This window comes from Podarcis bocagei (genome assembly GCF_964188305.1).
Source record: "Podarcis bocagei genome assembly, chromosome: 6".
Taxonomy (NCBI): Eukaryota; Metazoa; Chordata; class Lepidosauria; order Squamata; family Lacertidae; genus Podarcis; species Podarcis bocagei.
The window spans coordinates 54,323,047-54,347,106 of record NC_138130.1 but is presented as its reverse complement, the minus strand read 5'-3'; the positions used below and the strand labels follow the sequence as shown (position 1 = coordinate 54,347,106).

The window sequence follows — 24,060 nt, the reverse complement described above, 5'->3', positions numbered from 1 at the left end:
GAGGGGCGCTGGAGATTATTGGGGGGGCGGAGCCCCCCCAAACGAATTTTTGAGGGGGCTCGGGCCCCCTCAAGCCCCATGGAGTCGGCGCCTATGGGGGCTAACCCACAGCTCTTTGACTCACCCAGATTGAGTTTTTGGCCTGATTTTAATGGATTTGTAAGGAAACGAGAGCAGCCCTGATGGATCACAACAAAGGGCCAGCTGAGCCAGGATCCTGCTTCCCACAGTGACTATTCATTCTTTTTGCAGGAAGGAAAGTGACAAGCAGCAGAGTAATTTTTGTGCGCCCTTGGTGGCAGTGGCGGAGCTTCATGCTCTGGCACCAGGGGCATGGTGCGTGTCCTGGGGGCATGATGCGCCACTTGTGGGGGCATGGCATGCATGCATCCTGGGGGTGTGGCACACCACCCATTGGGGCGTGGTGCACTGCCTGTGGGGGAATGGCGCCCAGAAGGGGGGGGCAGCCATGATGGCACCCCACCGGGATCGTGGTGCTGGGGGGGTGCGCTCCCCCTGCCCCCCTCTTCCTCCGCCAGTGGGGGCCAGCCTGGCCAACCCCCCCAATATGCCCCTGATAATCAGCATGGTTAAAATTAACTGAATCCACCCACTTAACTGTCTTTAAACTTGTCAGTAGGGGTGTGTGGGTGGGTGGGTGTTTGCAGGCATGCAGATATGTCCCGTGGCAGCTTGTGCTGTCATAATTAGCCAGATGTGTGGAAGGTGCATTCTACAGAACAAAGAGCTGGAAGCTCTCGCAGAACGCTGCACTCAATGTACTAATATTTCAACTGACAAGGGAACCATCACAACTCTGGATTTATGACAGAGCTAGTAAGACATAAATTGCCAGCACTCATATGATGCACACACACTGAGCTTGTGAACTCTGAGGCATGTGTTAGCTTCTGCAAGCCGAGTTCTGGAAATCTCATAAGGAAACATGAGCAGTTTGGAGTCCTGTTGAGATTAGTAGAGTTCTACAGGATTTGGCACATAACCCCAACTGCTTTGCTTCTCCAAATCATCTAATATAACACAAGGCTGCTCAGTTGTTGGTTTGATGCATACCAGTGGATAGAAAATATATGCCTGTGTTTTCTGACAGGCTGGTGGCAGCCCTGTTGCTGATTCAAAGTGCCTGTGTGTTGTGGGATATAGATAAAGATAAAGGACCCCTGGATGGTTAAGTCCAGTCAAACTTGACTATGGAGTGTGGCACTCATCTTGCTTCAGGCTGGGGGGGGCGGCGGTGTTTGTCTGCAGACAGCTTTCCGGGTCATGTGGCCACCATGACTAAACCGCTTCAGGCACAACTGGACACTGTGACGAGTTTACCTTCCCACTGCAGCAGTACCTATTTATCTGCTTGAGCTGGCATGCTTTCGAACTGCTAGGTTGGCAGGAGCTGGAACAGAGCAATGGGAGCTCACCCTGTTGTGCGACTTGAATTGCTGGTAGGCAAGCCCAAGAGGCTCAGCGCCACCCTCTCTGTATTGTGGAATATAACCAGCCTCATATAACCAACATGCTTAACACTAATTAATGCATGAAGGGGTTAAGACCATAGAGTAAGCTGTCCTGCCAGGCTTAGCTAGGTTGCACACCCTCTTCTTGGGAGAAAGAATTACCAAACTCCTTGTTATGCATGTGAAACTACCAGTACAGAGGTCCTTTACTTTTACCTTTTACAGAGGTCTAAACTAGATGTTCTCGGCTTAGACGGCATGGCTTTAGCAAGCCATCTTTGTGTTTCTGTACAAATAATTTAGAAATGTTTACCACTTTGGAACTAACCTAAGTTTTGCTGCCTGTCTTTTCTTGCTGTTGTATGGAAAAGCAAATGAATCTAATATTTGAAGAGTTTGTAAGGAAACCATTTTTAGCTTACCAAATGTGTGGTTCTATTTCCATGCTAAAGGAAGTGGAAAACTTTGGAAGAAACTTAGAAGGGGGTATTTGAAAGGTCTATCAGCCTATATTTCCACACTTTCCTTTGCAGCATGTTTGTGGTTTTAAATCTCTGCTGGGACTGTCTCACACAAGAGTACTTGCCTCAAAGCTGGATCTAGGCATCCAGAGAATTATCCTTTTATTTTAACCAAATACTGAAATTCAAGAGACCTAAACACAGACGATCTTCTGGGCTGAGGATCTCATTTCCATGCTGTGACTGGAGTTCTCCAGGTGGGCATTTGTATATGCAGAGCCCTGCACTGTGAAATGCTTGCTTATCACAAAAGCAGCCAAAGATTGCAAGATTTGACACTCTACAAATAAGACCATCCATGCAAAGCATCAATGCCACATGTCACATTGTGAGCATGGTAGTGGGTCCTCTAACCACATGGAAGCATCTGAGCCATTCTAAAACCAGTATTAACTGATTTTAATTCCAAAGTGCTTTTAGCTACAAACTCTTGGATATCACTCAGGCTAAAACACAACAGTAATTAATTTGCAGCAATATAAAATATTATCAATATGGGAAAAATTAGTTAACACTCTCTTCTTTGCAAGACTGAAATTAAACCTCTACAGGAAATCTAGCTTTTTTTAAAAAAATAGGAAAAAATGTTCACAAGGCCTGTTGAAAAAAAATATGGCCTTTACTGCATATCAGATCTATGATTCCATGCTTTTAAAAGTTTGAGGCCAAACATTATTTATTCTATGTCGGACAGAAAGCTTCATTTTAATGCCTGTGTATTAAATTTTCTTCTTAATTTTTATCATTTTATCCCAAACCCAAACAATTCCCAGACAATGACTCGTACTAATAGTAGTCTGGGAGACTTTCAGATGCCGCAGCAACTTCAAACCAGAGAGCAAGCTCCTGAAGTCTGTCTCCACTGCTACAGGCAGTATACCTGTGTACACCAGTTGCTGAGGCTCACGACTTGTGAGTGAGGTTGCATTCAGGCCCAGCTGGTGGGCTTGTTATAGGCCTCTGGTTGGCCAATGTGAGAACAAGATGCTGGACTAGATAGGCCTTTAGCTTAATCCAGAAGGGGGGTTCTTATATTCCTTATGTTCTTAAGTAGGGTTGCCTTGTTTCAAAAAGTAAAGAACAAGACACCCAAAATTGTTGAGCGCTTTTTTGTATGGCAGCCCTATCTTAAGTCAGCTGTTGAGTATATCTGTGAACTATGGATTTGGGTTTCACAGCAAGATCCAGCTACAGCTCCGCCCTTTTATTTCAACTGGATAAAAGGGAACTTAAAAAAATATATGGCTGGACTGTATCCTCCATGTTTCAGGAGTTGAATAGGATCCAAACTGAAGCAGTCTGATTGGTCCTAGAACAATAGGATCCAAATTGCAGCAGTCTGATTAGTCCTAGAACAATAGGATTCAGAATGCAGCAGTCTGATTGGTCCTAGAACAATGCAGCAGTATGATTGGTTGGCAGGAACCACCCAATCCTGCTCCAGATAGAAGTGAATCCACAACCTGATTGGCTTACAGTAGAATTCCGGAATTAGCCAATCATGTGCAGCCCATTGTGTAAATAATGTATATAAAGCAGATACTGTGAGGGGACTTTCATTCATTCCTCCTCACCACTATGAGCTGAATAAAGAGCATGAAATCACTTTGCGACTCTGAGTATATTTCACATCTTGTGGCACCTTAAAGACTTAACAGGTTTATTACGGCATAAACTTTCATGGGCCACAGTCTACTTTACTAATGTCTGTCTGCAAATTTAGACAAATTCTCACGCTGCTTTGTATTTGGCCACAGATACAAGATATAATGCCAGCTGTGATGGATACACAGGTGCTTAAATCAGTGCTTTATCATTTAAAAACCACCAACGTGGGACATAGTCTTTTCCCATTTGCATCCTTGGTGTGTTTTCATCAACAGGGTGCTGTTGTGGTCCAGAGATGTCATTGCTGAATGGCCAGTGGGAGCTACAGATTTCTCTCTAGTAAACACTTGCTGCACGTTGTCTAGCATACAAGGAGATATTCCTTCTCAGAATTCTATGTACAGCAGAGTAGAATGGCTGTGTACTCTACTCTATAGTCCCCTCTTTGAAGTTGTGGTTCAATTATAAAGAACCTTATAAGACAAGAGAGCACAGGCCTTCAAGTTGTCCATCAACAGTTAGAAGTTTGTAAGCAGACTGAACTGGCCATCTGGTTGTTACAGCCTTCCCTCCTACGGTGAGATGCATGCCTAATTAAATTATATGGTATCTCCAACTAAATCATAAGTAGACCTATTGAAACCAATGGACTTAAGTTAGTCATATAAATTGATTTCATCAGCTCTACTATCACTATGATATAGCTGGATACAACTCAGTAATTATTTCTAAATTTCCAACTATACCTCTAAGTTAGAAGATGCAAGTCTGTGGCCTTTTTTGTGGTGGTGCATAAGCAAGCCTACCTTGCGTCTGGGAAAACTCAGAAGAGGAAGGCTATTTCAGTTGGTGCTGAAAGAAACAGGCAGACCAGGGCTCTCCCTCCCAGCAGAAAATATTATGGTGCACACAGAAAACATGGGAGGAAACGAGGGATCAGCTTCTCCTGAGCCTTTGGAGACATTCAGAAACAGAGAGCTTCTCATGGCTTCTTAGTTTCCAAAGCTTGGTCTGAAGGGAGAGGTTCTCTGTATGTGCCAGAAGGGGATGGAATGGGATGGTTCACCAGCAGCTACAAATAATGGCAGGTTACCAATCACCAACAAAATTCGGTAAACTCCTTTGTTGCAAGAAGATAGTCCTTCCTTTGCACCCTGGCTACCAAAACCAAATTCACGTGGCTCAGGACAATAATAAAGGAATTGAATGCTTGTATACTTCTCAAACAGTTTTATTTGTCATTCACACTAATTATAATATTGAATGTACAGAAGAACTTGTGGTACAAAGAAAGCAAGTTTCCATGAGAACTAATGCAGCAGTCCAGCTGCTCTGCATGCTAGTCACAATGAATTCTCCTGGACACACTGACCTTGTAACATAGAGGAAGTGCCTACTCAGATACTATTATCTAAACAAGACATGGTGGAGTGCAGAGAAATAGGCTCCTGTTCTCTTCTTAGAGAAAACTGCTATCGCTTGGAGAGAGAAAAAAATCTCCATTCTGAAAGTGATCCATACGACAGGAGAGGATGTGGCAATTCCAATATGCAGGACAAGTTGATTGTAAATACACCCAGAAAATGCTAAACTCACAGATCCAAATATATGTTCCAAAATGGCCCTGTTTCCATTGTGTTCACACAGTCATTTCTTACTGAAACACTTTTTTTCCTGAATTTGTATCTGATAACTCCAGAATACCACAAATAACCCACAGTTGTTTGCACATTTTCTTCTACAACAAAAAAATGAAGAGATTTTGATGTGCCACACAAAACCATGCTGTTAACTGTTGACAAAAGTAACTAAAATAGTTAATCTCAAAACCTAAAATAATTAAGTTGGAAATAAAACAAGTTTCCTACAGTATTTAGCAAAGGCAAGTTCAGCAAAGATGTAGCGAATGAAAAATGTCAAATACAAGCTTTAACAATATGTTTCTATGATGCCTTTAAAACCTATTTACATACAGAAATACAATTAACATTCTCCTGATGCACCCTTTGATATATATGAAACAAAAAATGATGATGGGATAGTATCGACCAACTTTTTTTTTTTAAATAGAAAAGGTTGCAAGGCACAACAAGCCTTATAAAATAAAATGTTATAAACAAAGTTTTGTTGAGCAATGAATGAGTGTCATCTGGGAAAAACGTAACAAATATTATAAATACCTGTTATTTTTGATTGTGGGACACCTGTGGAAGATCAGTTTAACCAGTTTATAAAAAATCTAAGTACACGGGAATAAATAAGATCTATTTGCACAACTGCATTAAAATGTGGGGGAAAGTTATTTCCAGGGCAAAAATTAAGCCCCACTGAAAACAGTGGAATTTGTTTTCCTAACAAGTATGTTTAGGATCTCTGCTGGTAAAGCCAAAAGTAGCTGCAATAAAAAGGAATGGTAAAGCCAGTTAATCTCAGCTGAAGCAAAAACTGATTTAAAATGCTTTAACACGTACTGATTCAGCTTCATGGGTGTGTCTGGATTGTGCAATGCATTTAAATAAAAATGAGTTCCTAATTATTCACCATTATCTGGTCATTATAATAGTTTCAAATACATTTATATTTTACAAAAGGGAATACCTGAACATCTCTCTTAGAGAGCAACATTAAAAAAAATAAATTCTTTAAATAGGGAACTTTTCTTTCAGGAATTCTAATATTTAGTTAATTTGGATATACATGAAGATAGAAAATGTTTTTTCACATGCTGCAAAGTAGTGATCCAGTTCACTTTGAGCTCTTAATAGACCATCAGCTTCCTGGCCCCATTTCCAGTTTTTAGAAAACCAAAACCCTTCTCCATATGTTTAAGTATGTGAGCAGTTGATCGTGCAGGTTATTCTGTGGAGCTAGGTGGACTTAATCCTTACAATCTGTCTCTGGCAGTGGCCAGTTTGGAATGCTTTTCGAAATGCGCCCCTGGGAAATGCCTCCTATAAAAGGAGATGTACTTTGAGCCTTCCCAAATACTGTTAAGGCAGGTGACTCAGATGCAAAAGAAAACAGGGCTCCTGCACCTTTAACAGCTGTGTAGGAGAGGGAATTATGCAGTTGTAGTTCAGCTGCGGGGAACCTTTGGCCCTCCAGATGTTGTTGATCCACAGTTACCATCATCTCTGGCCACTGCCCATGCTTGATGGGGCTGATGGGAGTTGCAGTTCAGCAACATCTGGAGCAATGACATTTCCCACACATGCGAAATTCCTTCTGCACAGGCATTAAAGATCCAGCAGCCTTGTTCTCTTTTGCATTTGACCACTCTAAAATCAGCTCATCCTATGAAAAATCTGGAGTTTCACAGACGCCCCCCTCCAAATATTAGCGATCACATTTCATTACACTCCAAGAGGTAGAATGCAGAAAAATTGAGATTACTACCTCCCCTACTAACTACTCTTATCCTTCCTTAGGCAAGCCCAATATAAAATGATACAGATTTGACCTACGTGTTCATGGGATAGCATCAATTCAGAAGATGTCACATTCTGAAATGGTACAACCCCAGAAAGATGTGCAGGTAAGGTCTTAGACATCAAGAGCCCTGATCAAAACCTTGTAAAATTAAATCACCAAGGGGATATTTTTTAACAACAAAAATCAAAGAGAATGCATACAGCACTCTTAGTGCCTAATTATAAAGTCCAAGTCTCTTAAACCTAAATCTAATAATAATAATAATAAATTTTATTTATATCCCGCCCTCCCCAGCTGAGCCGGGCTCAGGGCGGCTAACAACAATCAAATAAACAATCAAATAATAACGCATTCTAAAAATATTTCATTGTAAAAATTAGTTAAAATCAAATTGATGGCAACCGATTAAACAAAATTCTGTGCAGGTTGCCAGAGGAGGGAGTCAAGCTGCGCCCTGACCAAAGGCCTGGCGGAACAACTCTAGACATATTTAGGATTCTAAATCTGCAGACAATTCAGCTATGAGAAAGAAAAACATTTGGAAAGTGGGTAGTCTCTTGACAGAAACTGATTGGTAGTTTAATGAGAGAACACATGCTTTACATGCAAAAGGTCCTTCTAGGTACAACCCCTGCCATGTCCTGTTAAGAGCAGGTGCATAAGAACATAGGACACTGCCTTATACCAAGTCAAACCTTGGTCCATGTAGCTTAGTATTGTTTACACTGAATAGCAGTGGCTTTTCAGGCTTTCGGCAGCCAGCCCTGCCTGGAGATTGAACATTCTGCATGCAAAGCAGATGATCTACCAATGAACCACGGCTGTTCCCCGGATGAAGGGAGGTAGAAGGTGAATGCACAGACCTCTCTGCACCAAAGACCCTGGAGAGTTGCTGTCACTCAGATTAGATGCTGCTGGGCAAGGTGGACAAATAGCCTGAGCTCATACAAACAGTTGGTCAATTTCCTCTGGATTGTCTGCGCTTCTCTTTATGAAGTGCTGAGCTGTGGCTCTCTGACCCCTGGCATCTGTAGGGCTTTAAAAACTGTAGTAATCCTCAGAATGTTTTGTTCTCTTCCCTAGCAATGCCACACTCCATGCTGGCCAAATTCCATCTCAGCCCATTTGTGGCAGAAGCTGGTAAAATCAGGCTGCAATTTTATGCACCAATACCTAGGAATGATTACTGCTGAACACAGTGGGACTTACTTCTGAATAAGCCTGCAAAGGAGTGGGCAGTTAATCATTAACAGTGCAGGTGTAGTTGAGACAATGAATTATTCTAATACTGGATAAAATGGCATACATTTGTTTAGGCATAAATCATAGAGAGTATATAGTGGCCTTAGTTGCTGATATCTATAATAAATGACTGGCATTTTTATCTAAACAGATTATCCACATTAAGCACTTATAGCATAAAGGAAAAGGCATTGTATTTTAAGTTGAATCCTGTGGAACAGTTACCATGAAAGACAGATTAAAATTTCACTAAAGGCGTAAGAAATCAATGCATTAAAATTCAAGGTAATTGTAACAGTTTTGTACAATTAACTATTTTGAAATACCTTTTTTCCATTTCAAAAGCACTGAAATGAATTGGCTCTTCCATTTCTTTTTAAAAAAAGAAACTCAAATCCTCCAATTGTAAAACACACATCTGAAAAATGGCAAAACACGCAACTGCAAAATATGAATCTGAAAGTGGGGAGGGGGAGAAATGACACTGTATGATCTTTTGAGCTTTGGCTGAGATCAGCTGAAATAATTTTCTGCAGTAAGTTGACCTTGTTGATAGCATCAGCTGTTTCACTCTGTAACATTTTATCTCAAAGTGCTACTGCATCAGACACACAAATAATGCAAAAGCAAGATCTACAAATATATATATATATAATATATATAAAAAGAAACAAATATTTTAAATAAGTCCAGCAGTTTTGCTGCCTGCAGCCGAGGATCTTTCTAAACCGAATCCTTTATTAATTTTGTTAAACACCCAACACTGATTTAAAGGCCTGCTTTCAAATACTCAGAAGAGTTGATCTGCAATTGTTCCACTAATTTTTAAAGGTCCATTACTTAATCAGAAGGTAATTCTGAATCTGTTGACTTCAGCAGTATTCATTTAATGTACAATCAAAGACATGTACAATTGCATTCAGACCAAACCCTCACATAAAACAGTGCCTTATAATTTACAGTGATGTCCGATATGTTTGAGGTGTATTAGACAACAGTGAATGTTCCATTTAAGTTATTACTGCGGGGCGTGGGGAAGAAAGTAAAAATTGGCTACAGGGTGGCCTATCCCATGTACCATGTTTGAATTGTACTGATTTAAATTTCCTTTCCTGACTATGGGCTTGGCTTTGCAAGATGCTGCATATGCTAGTCTGTTCCAGATTCTAAATTCATTTGTCAAGAACTGAGACCTAAACTGGATGTGATGAGCTGTCCAGTGACAATAATTTTTAACCAAAAGCAACCTTGAGACGGCAAGTTTGAACAAAGCAATGGTGTTAGGTGTAACCATTCTCCTGCCACCATTTCTTCCACTTGGAAGTTGCTTTTCCAGTTACAGCAGAAAAGAGATGGATATCCATATCTTTTCTCTTACAGGATGAAAAATTAATTTGGGATGGGTGAGTAGGGAGATGGCTAGAAGACAAGGGCTACCAGTCCCTCAGGCCATTCCTTTGCTCAAATGTGCAACCTCCTAAGGTTGCCTTTGGCTGTCAAATCTGTAGTAAAGAGATTTGTGTCTGTGTATCTAGTGCATCGTGTCCAGATGATTGTGCTGTGTTTGATTTTACTTTTCACTTCTGTTGCCTTTAGATATCAGTTCAGCACAACATGGAGTATAATGCAGCTGTCCTGGAATCTCCATATGCTCTTTCTGAGATCAGTTCCTGCCTCCAGTGTCGTCCTCATATTCTGAAATTTGTGTTAAAATGATCAGAGTATTGTGGCAAAATGTGATGCAAAGTTCTTCCTTTTCTTTTTAAAGAAGGGAGACATGCTTGATACTACTTATATCAAACTAATGTTTAAAATAATTCTGGGTTCTCAACTGGACAACAAAAATGACTTCATTGGGTATTAAATGCCTGATGAAAGTGAAATGGAGCAAAATGTAAACAATACTTCTAAATAATTAAAAGTCACATTACCCATAATTATTCCAGCCATTTTATATGTGATATTTTAAAACTTTGGTTGCTACAAAATGCATGTGCTTATCTTTAAGCATATTTAAATAATAAAGGTATCACACACAAAAAATCAATGCTGAGAGCATAAATATCGAGTAACTCATCATATACGTTTTCAGTAGTTGAAAAGGACCCAAGGCTGTCACTCTTTTATATTAAAGGAATAATTAAATCATCTCCCTGGAAAGGCCTTTTTCATGCCTTCAGTTGACAATGCATGAGAAAATCAAGCACATTTTAAAAAAGATTAAATCTTTTTACAAATTTCTAAGGTGCCAAAAAAGGAAATAAAAAAATGTTATGCAAAGGACGAGTTGCATCTTAAAATTAAAATTAAAATAAGCATAATTCCCATACTCTTTGGAATATACAACTTGGTTAAAAAAATTAATTCCAGGATATAAAAACTCTTATTCACAGCATTGCTAAATCAGAAGCATTCACAGTTTCTCTCTGAGAATCTTCCTATACTTCCTTTTAACTAGCATGACAAAATGATTGATTAAACTCATTAAGATTGCGTTAGGCTTTAAGCCTCCAAATCGGATGTCAAACAAAGCACTCTTTTGAAAGCTTTGAGGAGCTCCAAAACTATTTTTGAAGTCTCAAGCTCTGGAAACATATGGAGTATCTATCCTTCCCCATATCTCTAGAAAAAGTGAGTGAGTAGGTACCATCGTCTTAAAATATTCTCATCTTCAGAAGTTCAGTCCTTGGACGAGTGTACTTTTCTGGAATACTGCCACCTCAGTGACCAATGGCAACTGGATAACACCATGACACCATTCCTGGAAATACTGACTTCTGGATGGATTGCTTCTCTGTAATGATATATAAACCTGGCAGAGTCCTCGGCCATTCAGCAGACAAAACAGCTGTGCTAATGATTCAATATGGCCGCCATACTGCTTCTTCTAGCCTTGCTGTGGTTGCCATGTTGGTAGGGGAGTTGCTATGGCTGCCTTCTGTGTCCACAACATCGTTTTGGTTTGGAAGGTTGGGATTGAGGAGAGTAGATCCTGTGGAAGCATTAGTGCAAGGAGGAAGGATGCGTGGAGGCGACCGATCTCCTCCAGACATCACAGAGAACTGGTGGTATGACCCTGCTGACGTTCCATAGTAGAGATGATAGGAAGGGGAGCTGGTCTGAAATGGGCTGCCTTGAGCCTGAGAAGAACCTGGGTATGGAGGGGGCAGGTAAGTGTGATATCTTGTGGCAGTGGTCATGGCAGACATACCGATTCCTATTCCTGAGCTCACAGGTGTGGGAGTATAGGTGAACGCTCCGGGATAGTGCATGCGAGGATCAGAAATGGAAGGAATCGCAGGGAAAGGACGGTCAATTCCCACTCTTGGATCACTGAATGCTGTTAAGTCAGAAGCACCTGGTTTGGGAAAGAGGACAGGGATGATGCTATAGGTTAGAAGACATAAGACAGATGTCACTACACTTCTGACACACCTAGCAACCAAATAAAATCAAAGGAAAGCCAGGACTCTTGTATAGAAAAGCACATTTTATCATCTACAGCACTTCTCACTTTTCACTGGGCAAGCTCCATCTGCCCACAATTTCCACTTTCTCCCATTGATTAAGGTGTAGGAGCTCTGTTCTCCTTTGTGTCTATTAAATACTTAAGGTGAGCTATTCTGTTGAGGTTACTGTAGGTAGTGAAAGAAACTAATACGCTTCAGGTTATAGACTCCGTTAACCCAGAAATAGTGCTTCAGGTTAAGAACTTTGCTTCAGGATGAGAACAGAAATTGTGCTCCGGCGACGCGGCAGCAGCAGGAGGCCCCATTAGCTAAAGTGGTACCCCTGGTTAAGAACAGTTTCAGGTTAAGAACGGACCTCCAGAACGAATTTAGTACTTAACACGAGGTACCACTGTATTCTTGAGCGAGCACACTTTTTATTCATTTTGCAGCCATCCCTGAAAGATTGCCTAAGAAGGAGGCACCGTTCAAGACAGTTTAAAATATCTGTGAACATCAACGCTTCCTTTCCCTTCAGACTTTATGTTGCCTGCCTCAGCCAACAGAGATTCAAGGACTAAAGTATTTGGGAATGATTTTTATTTTTTTTAATGCTCCATGTTTGAAATGATGGTTGGATATCAACCCTTTTCCTCTGTTGATGGAAGAACTCACTTGCCAATCCCCTCCACCCCCAAAACAGATTAAAGAGATAATGGCCCTCTTAAAAGAGAGTTTCTAGACAGACTCCAATTAACAGGGATCGTGGCTCCTCTTTCTTGCCAGCTATTACGAGGCATTAAAAATAACAATAAAGAAACCTTTCCTCATGGCAACACCTCCTCAGACACAGTGTGGAGTCTGCATAAAAGGAATGTGCATGTACAGGAAAAAAAGCGTCAGGAGGTGGGAGAAAGAAAACAAAAACAGTCTGCACCCTGACTGGATTAAAAAGACTCTGCAGACATATTGTAGTGTCAGGTTCTGAAAGCCTGTCAACATAGCAGCCAGGGCCTCTTTGACAAACCTCCACAGGTTTCTCAGAAGATTTCTGTGACATGCTATAGTCTTAATTCTGGATATGCCAGCTATAATCATCATCTGCCTCCTTCTACTTAACAATACTACCAAACACCTGGGTATGCCTCCACAGCAGATCAGATTTCAGCCTCAAATGCCAACTGTGGGGAGGATTGCTACCTTCTGCCCACCCTCCCACTAGGTTCATGCGCCTGAGATAACTATGTGACAAACAAAAATTCAACAGGTGATGATGTTCTCTAGCACAGAGGCAGGGGAAGCTTCACCTGTTGAAAGTCTGCCTGCACTGCAGCTAAAAGACAATCACTGCAAACCACTTGAATGGTGTTTTATGCGAGGTGCTGCCAAATGTCAGCAGAAAAGCCCATGTTTCTCCTCCTAGGTTGATTTTTCTTGACTTGATTTGTATTTTTTAAATACAGTGGTGTCCCGCAAGACGAATGCCTCACAAGACGAAAAACTCGCTAGACGAAAGGGTTTTTCGGTTTTGCGTTGCTTCGCTAGACGAATTTCCCTATGGGCTTGCTTCGCAAGACGAAAACATCTTGCGCTTTTTTAAAAAGCCGCTTGAAGAGGCGCAGTTGCAATGGACCGTGCTTCGCAAGACGAAAAACATCGCAAGACGAAAAGACTCGCGGAACGAATTCTTTTCGTCTTGCGAGGCACCACTGTAAAACACAATAGAAAAGTTATGGCAGCTGTTTCCTATTGTTCACTGAGTATATAAAGGTAATTCCTTGAATCCGTGACCCTGAAAAGTGTCCTATAACTTTCAAATTTGTATTTCGTCTTCCATGCAGTAGGAAAAACAATTAGGCCTTTTCGTACTGTGGGAAGGTGAATTTGCTGAGGGAATATGAAGATTAGAGGCCTTTATAAAAAATGTGAGTGTACAAAATGGTGTTTAAAGTATATAAAGAACAGTTCAGGCACAGAAGCCCATTAGAAAACCAGCTGCATTCGCTTAAGAGCAAGACCCATCTATATAAAATCTTAAAAGTAAGGAAATGGCAACCAAAGGAGGTTTTTAAAGCCTTTTCTCTTTGGCGGACTCCAAGCCTCCTCAGGAAAATAAACCTGTAAACATGTTACAAACTCACCATTCATCTGTCATAGGCTGCAGCTAGACACCATTCTGATTAAAAAGAATGGGGTCAACTCCTAAAACTGAACCTTAGAAACCCTTAATTTGTGCACTATCTCTGGGCATTGTTTGAAAGGTTCACAGCTGCTTTCATTGAGGCAGAGCCAGAACAATGGTACACTGGTTACATGAGCTATGAGAAAGCCACCGTGAAGTCAATGGAGCTTGCTTCCATTTCTGCGTTTTTGACTTACGCCTGTAGGTTAATATACTGCCATATTGGTCTGTGACATAAACCCCGCTCAGAGGTTTATCTCCCTGCATTCTCAGAATACGTAGAGGAAGGAGCAAGGCTATGTGTACTAGCTCCCCACTGCCTGCTGTAGTGGATGACGGCTCACCTGACTTCCCTTCAGGTGAGTCATTGTTGTGTACCTGGGATGGAGAGGGGGAGGGGTCAGGTGGTGGTGAGGTGAGTAGTCGGTGCCTGATCACACCTTAATAAACCTGAGTGTAGCAGGTTGGGGTTGTTGTTGCTTTAAAAAAATGCTTCCTGAAACTTACTTGTTAGTCGGCTTGAGAGTTCTGCAGAGAGAGAGGTCATTCCACTCGCCCTTCCAGGTGAAATTGGGGTTGCTGGATGAACCGAAGGAGTTGCAATTGATCCCAGATACTGATAGGATGGATCGTAAGGCCACGGAGGAGATGGCTGAAGTTGCCTTGTATCTGGCATGAGGAGGAAAAGGTATTAAGAGTGGTTATTTTTATGCTCCTGTACAATGATCAGATGTTGTTCCTTAAAGCAAAGGTAGAATACTGCTCAGTTTCTGGTGGACCAAGTAGCACCGGTTGGCTGTTGAGATTCTTGTAAAGAATATGCCTGCTGATTGCTGAGATATGATATGGTCCAGCAAGGCACTTCTTATTTTCTAAAGCAAGAGTTCAGACTCATGATCACATACCATGCAGCTTAGCTATGCCCTGTCCAAAGGTGCCAAGTATGCACTTTTGTTCATGTGGGGGGTGGGGGGGGGGGAGAGAGTACACCACACAAGACTGAAATCAGACTTAAAAAGTTATGCAGTATAAACAACCATTTAAAAATAATAATCTAGTATTCCCTTTCGTCAGGAAGCCTGCAGGGGAACTGTTTATTTCAATTCATATTCTTTGCACACTTAGCTGTTTTGGGATCAGCTAATTTTTTCTCCTGTGAAACTTTTTTTTATATTGCACACTGGTGATCTTGAGCAGGGACATGACAGAGGTTCCAAAGATTCAAGTATCAGTGTGCAAACATGTTCCTTTTCAAAGTAGCTCAGCATTTCATATTAAATAGTTTAGGTTCAGACCTAAAAGTTGTGTTCTGCTATGCGTACCGAGGCCTACAAACAACTCTCTACTCAAGCACAAACCTCTACACGTTGACCAGGGGGCAAGATACAGCTCTATGCATGCATTACTTGTGTGTAAGCTACTGCTGCGTTGTATTGGGAGTGTGGTTGTGCTTTCGGCTTTGCCCCTGACATTGCTTCTGTTTCTTCCAACAACTGCAAATTGTGTGCAGTTGTCAGTTGTCTGCGTAACAGGTATAGCTCAAATTGAGAGAGACCAGAGGAAGGAAGAAGTGGCTTATGCCAGCCCGACTAGGGCAGAGATGCATGGAAGTTTGAGGAGGAGAAGGCATTTCTGGCACTACACTTTCTGTACTATTGAAATAAATGTAACAGGGACAGTAAAGGTAAAGGGACCCCTGACTTTTAGGTCCAGTCGCAGATGACTCTGGGGTTGTGGCGCTCATCTCGCTTTACTGGCTGAGGGAGCTGGCACACAGCTTCCGGGTCATGTGGCCAGCATGACTAAGCTGCTTCTGGAGAACAAGAGAAGTGCACGGAAACGCCATTTACCTTCCTGCCGGAGTGGTACCTATTTATCTGCTTGCACTTTGACGTGCTTTCAAACTGCTAGGTTGGCAGGACCGGGGACTGAGCAATGGGAGCTCACCCCGTCGCGGGGGTTCAAACCACCGACCTTCTGATCGGCAAGCCCTAGGCTCTGTGGTTTAACCCACAGCGCCGCCCATGTTCTAGAACAGGGACAGTAGCAAGTCATTAATCAGAGCTGTGTTCTTTCTCCACTATCCTCTACAATTATACTTATTCTTAATTATTTTGAAGTTATCATTTAGTTCCCAAAATAAGCTGTGCATGCCCTCAATCATAACACAACCACCACACTAGAATCATAATAGAACCACAAGGATCATGCCAAAAATCAAATCAAATCATGATTTTTTAAAGGGGAATGCTATGCCAGTAAGAGGGCCATTATTGATGGTGCTGCATCACATAGTTTAATAATGAGACATTTGGCAATTTATTTCAGTCCTGTGAATACAGGAATTTGGGTAGTATCCTTACAAATCACATCAAGTGGAAACAGAACCTACTTGGACAGATATCAAACACTGTTCTGTCTCTAGATGTCTGGCTTGCAGAAGCTGAAGCTGCAATGACAGCTGAGCGATGACTCTGTGGTCTGCATTTGCTAGTGCTTCTGCACCACTCAGAGTGATGACAAACGCCTGTCCTTTGAGCAACCCAAATCAAAGAGGCCTGTCCTGGCTTTGTGCTCCATCCAGCTTTGTGACTACACTGTAAATGTATTCAGGAGCAGGAGGAGAGGCAGATTAAGGTAAACAAGTTGGTTTTGTTAAATGTCTTCTGCTAGCAGATAGGGCCAGAACAACTGAGAATCATCTCAAGTCAATGCCAGAGTAATGTTGCGTACAAGAGAGGTGGCTTTTTTTTTAAGTAGGAGCTTTGCTTTCAAAGAGAATGAAAGACCAGATGCCTACTGCTAAAGATTTGGTTGGTGATTTCAGATCAGTATGGGAACTTCAGCTAGGGATGAGCAAGTCAGTCTATTTCTGGCCTGTGCCCACTTTTGCATATGTTATTTCATCCCATTACTGCCTCTCAAACCACAAAAAAACCACAACTTTTAAATATATTTTTGCATAGTATTGGCCCCTCAAAATAAACATTTTAAAACATATTTTATTTGGGTTTTTACAGCTGAAAACTGTGTTGGACCATTCAGGAAGTGTGAAAGCTGGTGAGTAAGGAAGTGCAGACTCCCACATTACAATGGGAGATGCAGATCAGGTCTGTTTGTGTTGGAATGTGCAAATATCAAATTCCATAACAATGCTGAAATTCTGCCTTCCCATCTTACAGCTCCTGACAATATGCACTTTGCATACCTAGTCTCTCTTTCAGCTTTCTTTTTGCTGCCTGAGTGCTAGCTGCTTTGTCCTGTTCCATAAGAGAATTTCCTCTCCATGACACATGTTTCTAGGTCCCAGATTCTTTTGCCCATCATTTTCTAGCATCTTCTTCCACCTATGCTCCCTGCTCAGGATCGGAACAGTTTAGCCAACAGTGCCATTGACCTTTCTGTTTGCCCAGTCCCTGTGTAAGAGGCAGGAGGCTGAGCCAATCACTGCTAAGAAGCTTTGTCATCAGCATCAAAACAGTATCAGTTTTCTTTTACCGAGTCAAATGAGAAGATCACGTCTTGCTCTGTTGCAGCAACCTCATCAAATGCAAGGGGGTATTAGATGTAAAAGTAACAAATCTTACAAAATTTCATCAGTTTAAGTGCAATGAAAATAATGGGACAACTCTGGTCTTGTAGTCAGGCAGGTTTTCAGAAAAGTTTAAAAGCAGCAATGTGTGGGATCCTCTTGAAAACCCTCAGAGTTGCTGATTTGTACCAACCGGCAGCCTAGGTAAAAGTCTCTCGGTCTTATTCAAAGTCACAAGTGCTATCCATTTCTGCCTTTCATAGTGTGAGAAAGTATATGTAAACAGTTAATTATTGCAATAAAACACTTTAGTGTGAGAATTAAAGAGTACAAATAATTTGCACTGTGTTTAGTTAGACCCAAGTTCTCGGCCTCCAGCCTCACGCTGAACAAGCTGTTAAAGCACTGTACCACCATTCATGCCCCATCACGTTTTATTGACCCCAAAATGTTGTGTTGGGCTTCTTTATTATTATTTTTTAACCCATAATTAAGTAGTGCATATGTTGCATGATATTTAATAGTTTCATATAATCGACTTAAAAGGGCTCTGTAAGTAAGGTAAAGAAACTCCACTATGTGCTGCCTCTCATGTACTCAGTATTTTTCTAACCATCAGCATGTGGCATGGCAGAAGATCAGAGCTGTAACGGGATGGAAGGTTTTCTTCCAAGTAGTCGACTGCTTATTCCTTTTATGTTGGCCTGTAGGTGGCAGTAGAAAGCTTCTTGCCCAATCTTCTAAGTGCCAGAGAATGTTCAGTTGGCACCAAAACGCTACATAATCAATATCCTTCGGCACAGCAGGACCTGCACAGTGTCACAACTTTTAGAGTGCACTGTATGTCTGCTCTGTACCACATTAGGCTTTAATCTGCCTCCACAAAGGGGGCAGTTTCTCATACCTCCCATCCGATCCTGCAACTTGTAATTCAAGGTGCAAGAAGGCATTAGCTGCTGCTGAGCAGGCTAAGACATCAATGGTGCTCACAGAGATTCACGTAGGATGCTAAGGGTGCATCATGTGGAATCTCCTAGAGCTCAGAACACCAGATTGCAACAAATGTTTGGCTGACACCGGGGCATGTGAAATTTTCAAGTAGGGCATTTTAATCTAAATGTTACCTGTTGGATTGCAACAGGGGTTGTCTTTAACCAGCCTACCAGCACCTTCCCTCCACCTTTTGCTGTGGTTGTGCAATGATTTACTGGCAGACAGGTCATGTTTGGAAAGAAAAGGTGTTAGCGGTGGTGAGGCTGTTTCACAGAGAGCTGCCTTTGGAACAGGGTCATCATTATGCCATGAGCCAGACAGTGCCCTCTCGGTCTAGGTATGTGGCATTTATAGAGGCTGAATCTCACAGTGATAAAGCCTGTTGCTGGAAGTATTTCTAAAAAAGGAGCAGCAGGATGTGAGTCAGCACTGTAGATATGCCAGTAACTGGCAAGATGACGGATACCTTTGGGCAGAGAGATTTGGGCCAACAAATTTGAAACCCACGTCCACTTTTTCTGTCTCTCTCCTGAATGCTAACTTAAAAAATAAAAAGAACTTGCAACAAAAGGATCAGGGAGAAAAGATGATATAAGTGGTTAGCAATTAATTAGCCACATATCTGTGTCAATTTGAATCCCTTGATAACATGAGTCAAGTGTTACTACCATACGATCCAGGAAAATTAAAGAACTGTTTTCATCATTTAAAGCAGCAGAAATGTCTGCCAAACTCCATTCTGCCACACGCCTTATGAAAACAAGTTTCTTTATTAACTTGTCAATTGCTTTCAAATTGTTTGAAGTATGAGAATGAAAAAAATGTGGGTACCTCATTATTTTCCTCAATTGTTTGCTGGCATCAACCTAATCAGATTTTCCCAGCTTCTAGGTCTCTTACTATTTCACCTCTCTCTCTGCAAATGGAGTGAGTGGCTTAGCTTCTTTTTAAACAAAAATAACCTACTTGGCTCTGCTTTTTCCTCCTAAGCTAAATGATATCTTTGGTCAACTTTCTAAACTTAAATATATGTTTCTAAAGGTGATTATGAGCACAACTAGCATTCACACCAAAGCAGTCATCTCTGTGTTAGGTTGCATCGGAAATATCAAGCAAAATCAACTTGGTACTTTAATGCCTTTGAATTGTGGGGTCCCCCACTCAGAATCTGAACTCATTTACAGGGGGTTTTGGTGGTGCTACGCTTAGACACCAATTCCAAACACCAGTTCCAGCTGGCTACTCTTCTTTTTCCACACCACCCTCCCATATGAATAACAAAATCAAGGCTGAATCCTTGCCTAATGCCTCTCTTTGAAAAGCTGTGTCATTTTCCAGTAGCCGGATTACTTAGGGCTTTGAAGAAGTTGGGGCTTACCAAAGGACAACTTCATTGCTAGGTGCTGCAGGCGTACAACAACACAAGTATTCTCTTACCTTTTCAGAGCTGGAACACGAGGAGCTGGAAAAATACAGAGCACACTGTAAAATTCCATCACCAGCTCTTTCATTATGGAAGATGCTTTCCCTCAGTACAACATATCGTGGAAATCCCTGCTATGGAGTTTCACATCCCACAATGCATCCCAATGAGAATTACAAAGGGGTTGTGGGGAGTGGGGCATGGCAATCTACGGCTTATGAACACTTCACTGGTGGCTGTTTCTTTGAATGGAGAATCCTAGCAGTGAATGTCTTCTTATTTCTGCATCACTAGGACACTGGCTTCTATCGAGGGCAAAGTAGCCCTCTGCCAGCCACCACCCTTTTCACTCTGCCTTCCCTATCATGCCTCAATCTCTGAGCCAGCCACATTGCCAGTTCTGAAGCAGGAAGCATGAAACAGATGCTTCTGTAACTCCTCCAATTCCCAAGTAGCTGGCTGCTGTTTCTGTTGTTAAATGCCACTGCCTGGTTCATACTAAGAATAATAGAGGAAAGTCACCTGCAGCTGTGAATCACAGAACTGTAGAGCTGGACGGGATCATGAGGATCATCTAGTCCAGCCCCCTGCAATGTAGGAACCTTTTTGCCCAACCTGGGGCTCAAACCCATGACCCCGAGATTATTGTTGTTAGCTGCCCTGAGCCCGGCTTCGGCTGGGGAGGGCGGGATATAAATAAAATGTATTATTATTATTATTATTATTATTATTATTATTATTATTATTATTTATTATTATTATTATTATTATGAGTCCTATGCTTTGCCAGTGGAATTATCCACCAGGGAGAGAGGGATGAAAGAAGCCAAAATGTGGGGTAGTGGCAGTGAGAGGGATAGATCAGAGGATATAGAATACTACTACTGTAAGGAAAAGAGACCCCTGACCTTTAGGTCCAGTCATGACTGACTCTGGGGTTGCGGCTCTCATCTCGCTTTATTGGTCGAGGGAGCCGGTGTACAGCTTCCGGGTCATGTGGCCAGCATGACTAAGCCACTTCTGGCGAACCAGAGCAGCTCACAGAAATGCCGTTTACCTTCCTGCCAGAGTGGTACCTATTTATCTACTTGCACCTTGACGTGCTTTCGAACTGCTAGGTTGGCAGGAGCAGGGACCGAGCAACGGGAGCTCACCCTGTCGCGGGGTTCGAACTGCCGACCTTCTGATCGGCAAGTCCTAGGCTCTGCAGTTTAACCCACAGCGCCACCCGCGTCCCTACTGTAGTTATTAATTAATTAGAATATCCCACCCTTCTTTCCATAGAAGCCCAGGGTGGAAAACACATACAGCAAAATAATGAAAACATCTGAAAATATATAAACGGCCTAAACGGCCTCTGTCCATATACCTGAAGGAGCGTCTCCACCCCCATCGTTCTGCCTGGATGCTGAGGTCCAGCGCCAAGGGCCTTCTGGCAGTTCCCTCACTGCGAGAAGCAAAGCTACAGGGAACCAGGCAGAGGGCCTTCTCAGTAGTGGCGCCCACCCTGTGGAATGCCCTCCCATCAGATGTCAAAGAGATAAACAACTACCTGACATTTAGAAGACATCTGAAGGCAGCCCTGTTCAGGGAAGTTTTTAATGTGTGACATTTTGATGTATTTTTAATCTTTGTTGGAAGCCGCCCAGAGTGGCTGGGGAAACCCAGCCAGATGGGCAGGGTACAAATAATAAATTATTATTATTATTATTATTATTATTATTATTATTATTATTATTTATTATCATCATTATTATTATTAAACCAACTCCAATACAGATGAGGACTGGGGAAGATCTCTACATAAAAGGCTTGCTGGAAGAGGAAGGTTTTCAGTTGCCACAAGAAAGCAGCATAGATGGCTGCTGTGTAATGTGTAGTAAGAAGGAACTCCAAAGAGTAGGTGCCACTACAATAAATGGGGATCCTTTCTAAGGCAACCCAAAGGCTTAGCTTTACTGGCCTGGCTGCAACTCTGGGTCTACACCTGCAGCATCCTAAGCACACCTACACTCCTAAATCAGAACATCTCTGTATTTTGTCATGGAATAGCTTAATCAGCTCAGGGCTTATCCATACTTCCTCTTGTCCCGCTGCTTTCTCCCAGGGAAAACCACTCTTTAGCACTCAACCGGAGCAAACAACCATCAGATTTCCCATGGTTTGCTGTGTGTTCCGATTTAGAGCTAAAGAGTGAGTTTTCCCTGGCAAAGGAGAAAGTCAAGGGGAAAACCACTCAGACCCATGCTTTCTAGAAGCGGACTTGTGGACGAGCCCTCAATATTGCAATATGGAAGAGCTGGCCTTTGCAACCCTGAAGCTCTGCCAAAAGTGGGGTAATGCTTCTATGTACTGCAGAAATCACAGCAGGTAACCAATTCATTTATATGAATTTCAGCAGACATGGTTGGCTTTTAACACATTTAGCATGTGTGGCAGCGCCAAGATTACCTCACACAACCCTTTTGCTGCAATGCCTCATATAACTGAAAATTACGCAGTGTAATGTGGCACATCAGGTTTCAATATCTTTGCCAAAGTTACTTAGGCTCTTTTAAAAGGCACTGGTACCTTTAAGCTGTGACCTCATGCCCTAATGTTTGCTTTTATTTTAGAGCTTCTGCGGTTTTACTGAGGCATTAAAACCATTTGAGAAGTTCTGGAGAAGCTTGGGCTTTTGAAACAACTTTCACAGGAAACTGAAATTAGTCCACCTTAAATTGCATCAAGGGTGGCGTCAAGGTCTCAGGTCCTAAAGAGTCGACCATAACTGCTGTGTTGCCTTTTCCTGCGAGTCTTGCAAGTGTTTGTTCTTAATGGTAGCTTTTTTTAAGATCACAAAGCTCCGATGGCTTTATTGGAATTTGTAGAAGTGAACATGGAAATGTAAAAAGAGTCCTGCCAAAATGCCTATCTAATTCAGCATTCTGTTCCCACAGAGGTCAACTAGATGCCTGTAGGAAGCCCAAAAGCAGTACATGAGCACAACAGTGCTCTCCCACTTGGGATTTCCAGCAACTGATCCTGGTGGCAAAATGACTAACAGCCATTGATAGCATTATCCTACATAAATTTGTCTGATACCCTTATAATGCCATCTAAGTTGATAGCCACCACTACATATTGTGGAATTCCTAGTACGTCCATATAATAGCATCATTTGGCCAGAGCCCACCTTATAACAGGCCTGCATGATCAACTTTGTTTTTTACTCCAATTCCAAGGCTTATCAAGGTGTAAGCTCCATATTGTCCTCTTCTTTAGTCTTTCCGCATAGAGAAGGATGTCCTCCTGATCTTTTTGGTTGCTTTATTAAAGCTGCAATGCTATTATACTAATTTACCTCAGAGTAAGTCCCACTGAACTCAGAAAGACTTGCTGTTGCCACCAGCCTAGCAACCTGATCTGGTATAATAGTGATTGGGAATCTATGGCCCTCTAGCTATAGTTGCTGGACTACAACTCCCATCATCCCTGGCCATTGGCCATGTTGGCTGGGACTGATGGGAATTGGAGTCCAAAGCATCTGGAAGGCTACTGGGTTTCGCTATCCTTGCTGTAAGATAAGGGCTAATGGACTGAGGAATTTGTACAAAACACATGAAGGCAAGTAGCCTAGTTAAATTCATATCACAGTGTGGAGCACATATTTTGAGAGTATTTGGCAGAAGGTTAAAATCCCACAAGGTCTTAATTACCTTAAGAAAGACAGAACAGGAGAGGTGGATGTGAATAATCTCTTCAGACATGAGAAGTGTGATAACTGTAACAACATTGCCTCAGGTGTCTGAAAGGTTACTCCTGAAGATGCAAACTAATTACACAATATTAAAGTTTTGTAGCTTGCAGACAAATAGAGTTCCTATCAATCTCGCCTTTCATATCTTCAGTGGCCCTCTACTGTTTAAATATTCTACAGCTTTAATGTGAAGGAAAACTCCCTTTGTGGAGTTTGTAGTTAGTTCATTTTGCTACAAAACATTGACCTTGATGTGAACTAATTAGGATGGTAACAGTTAAATAATACAGGTTGTCAGTTAGAAACTTTCCTGGTATAAAAGGTGCCTTTGAACATAACAGCCATTTACACTTTCATGATCTCATCCCCAGAGCTCAGGGGGGAAAAAAGAAATACAAACTAATAAAGAGAACTTTATCTGGGGGCATTCTACGCACACAGCAGATTATCATCCCACAAACCCTTAT

At 41.9% G+C, this 24,060-nt stretch overlaps 2 protein-coding genes across 4 annotated transcripts in view; one reads left to right on the top strand and one right to left on the bottom strand.

The window, feature by feature from the left end:
• KCNE2 (potassium voltage-gated channel subfamily E regulatory subunit 2) overlaps positions 1 to 24,060 on the top strand; it is a 232,155-nt gene that overhangs the window by 171,885 nt on the left and 36,210 nt on the right. The gene's annotated exons all lie outside the window — the stretch shown is intronic.
• Positions 9,834 to 24,060, bottom strand: part of RUNX1 (RUNX family transcription factor 1) — a 181,277-nt gene continuing 167,050 nt past the window's right edge. For all 3 annotated transcript variants that reach the window (XM_081198785.1, XM_081198783.1, XM_081198784.1), the window contains 2 exons: positions 14,414 to 14,575; positions 9,834 to 11,633 (listed from right to left, as the gene is read on the bottom strand). In XM_081198785.1, the coding sequence (XP_081054911.1) occupies positions 11,137 to 11,633; positions 14,414 to 14,575 (659 nt within the window). In that variant the 3' untranslated portion in view covers positions 9,834 to 11,136. The remainder of the gene's footprint in view (positions 11,634 to 14,413; positions 14,576 to 24,060) is intronic.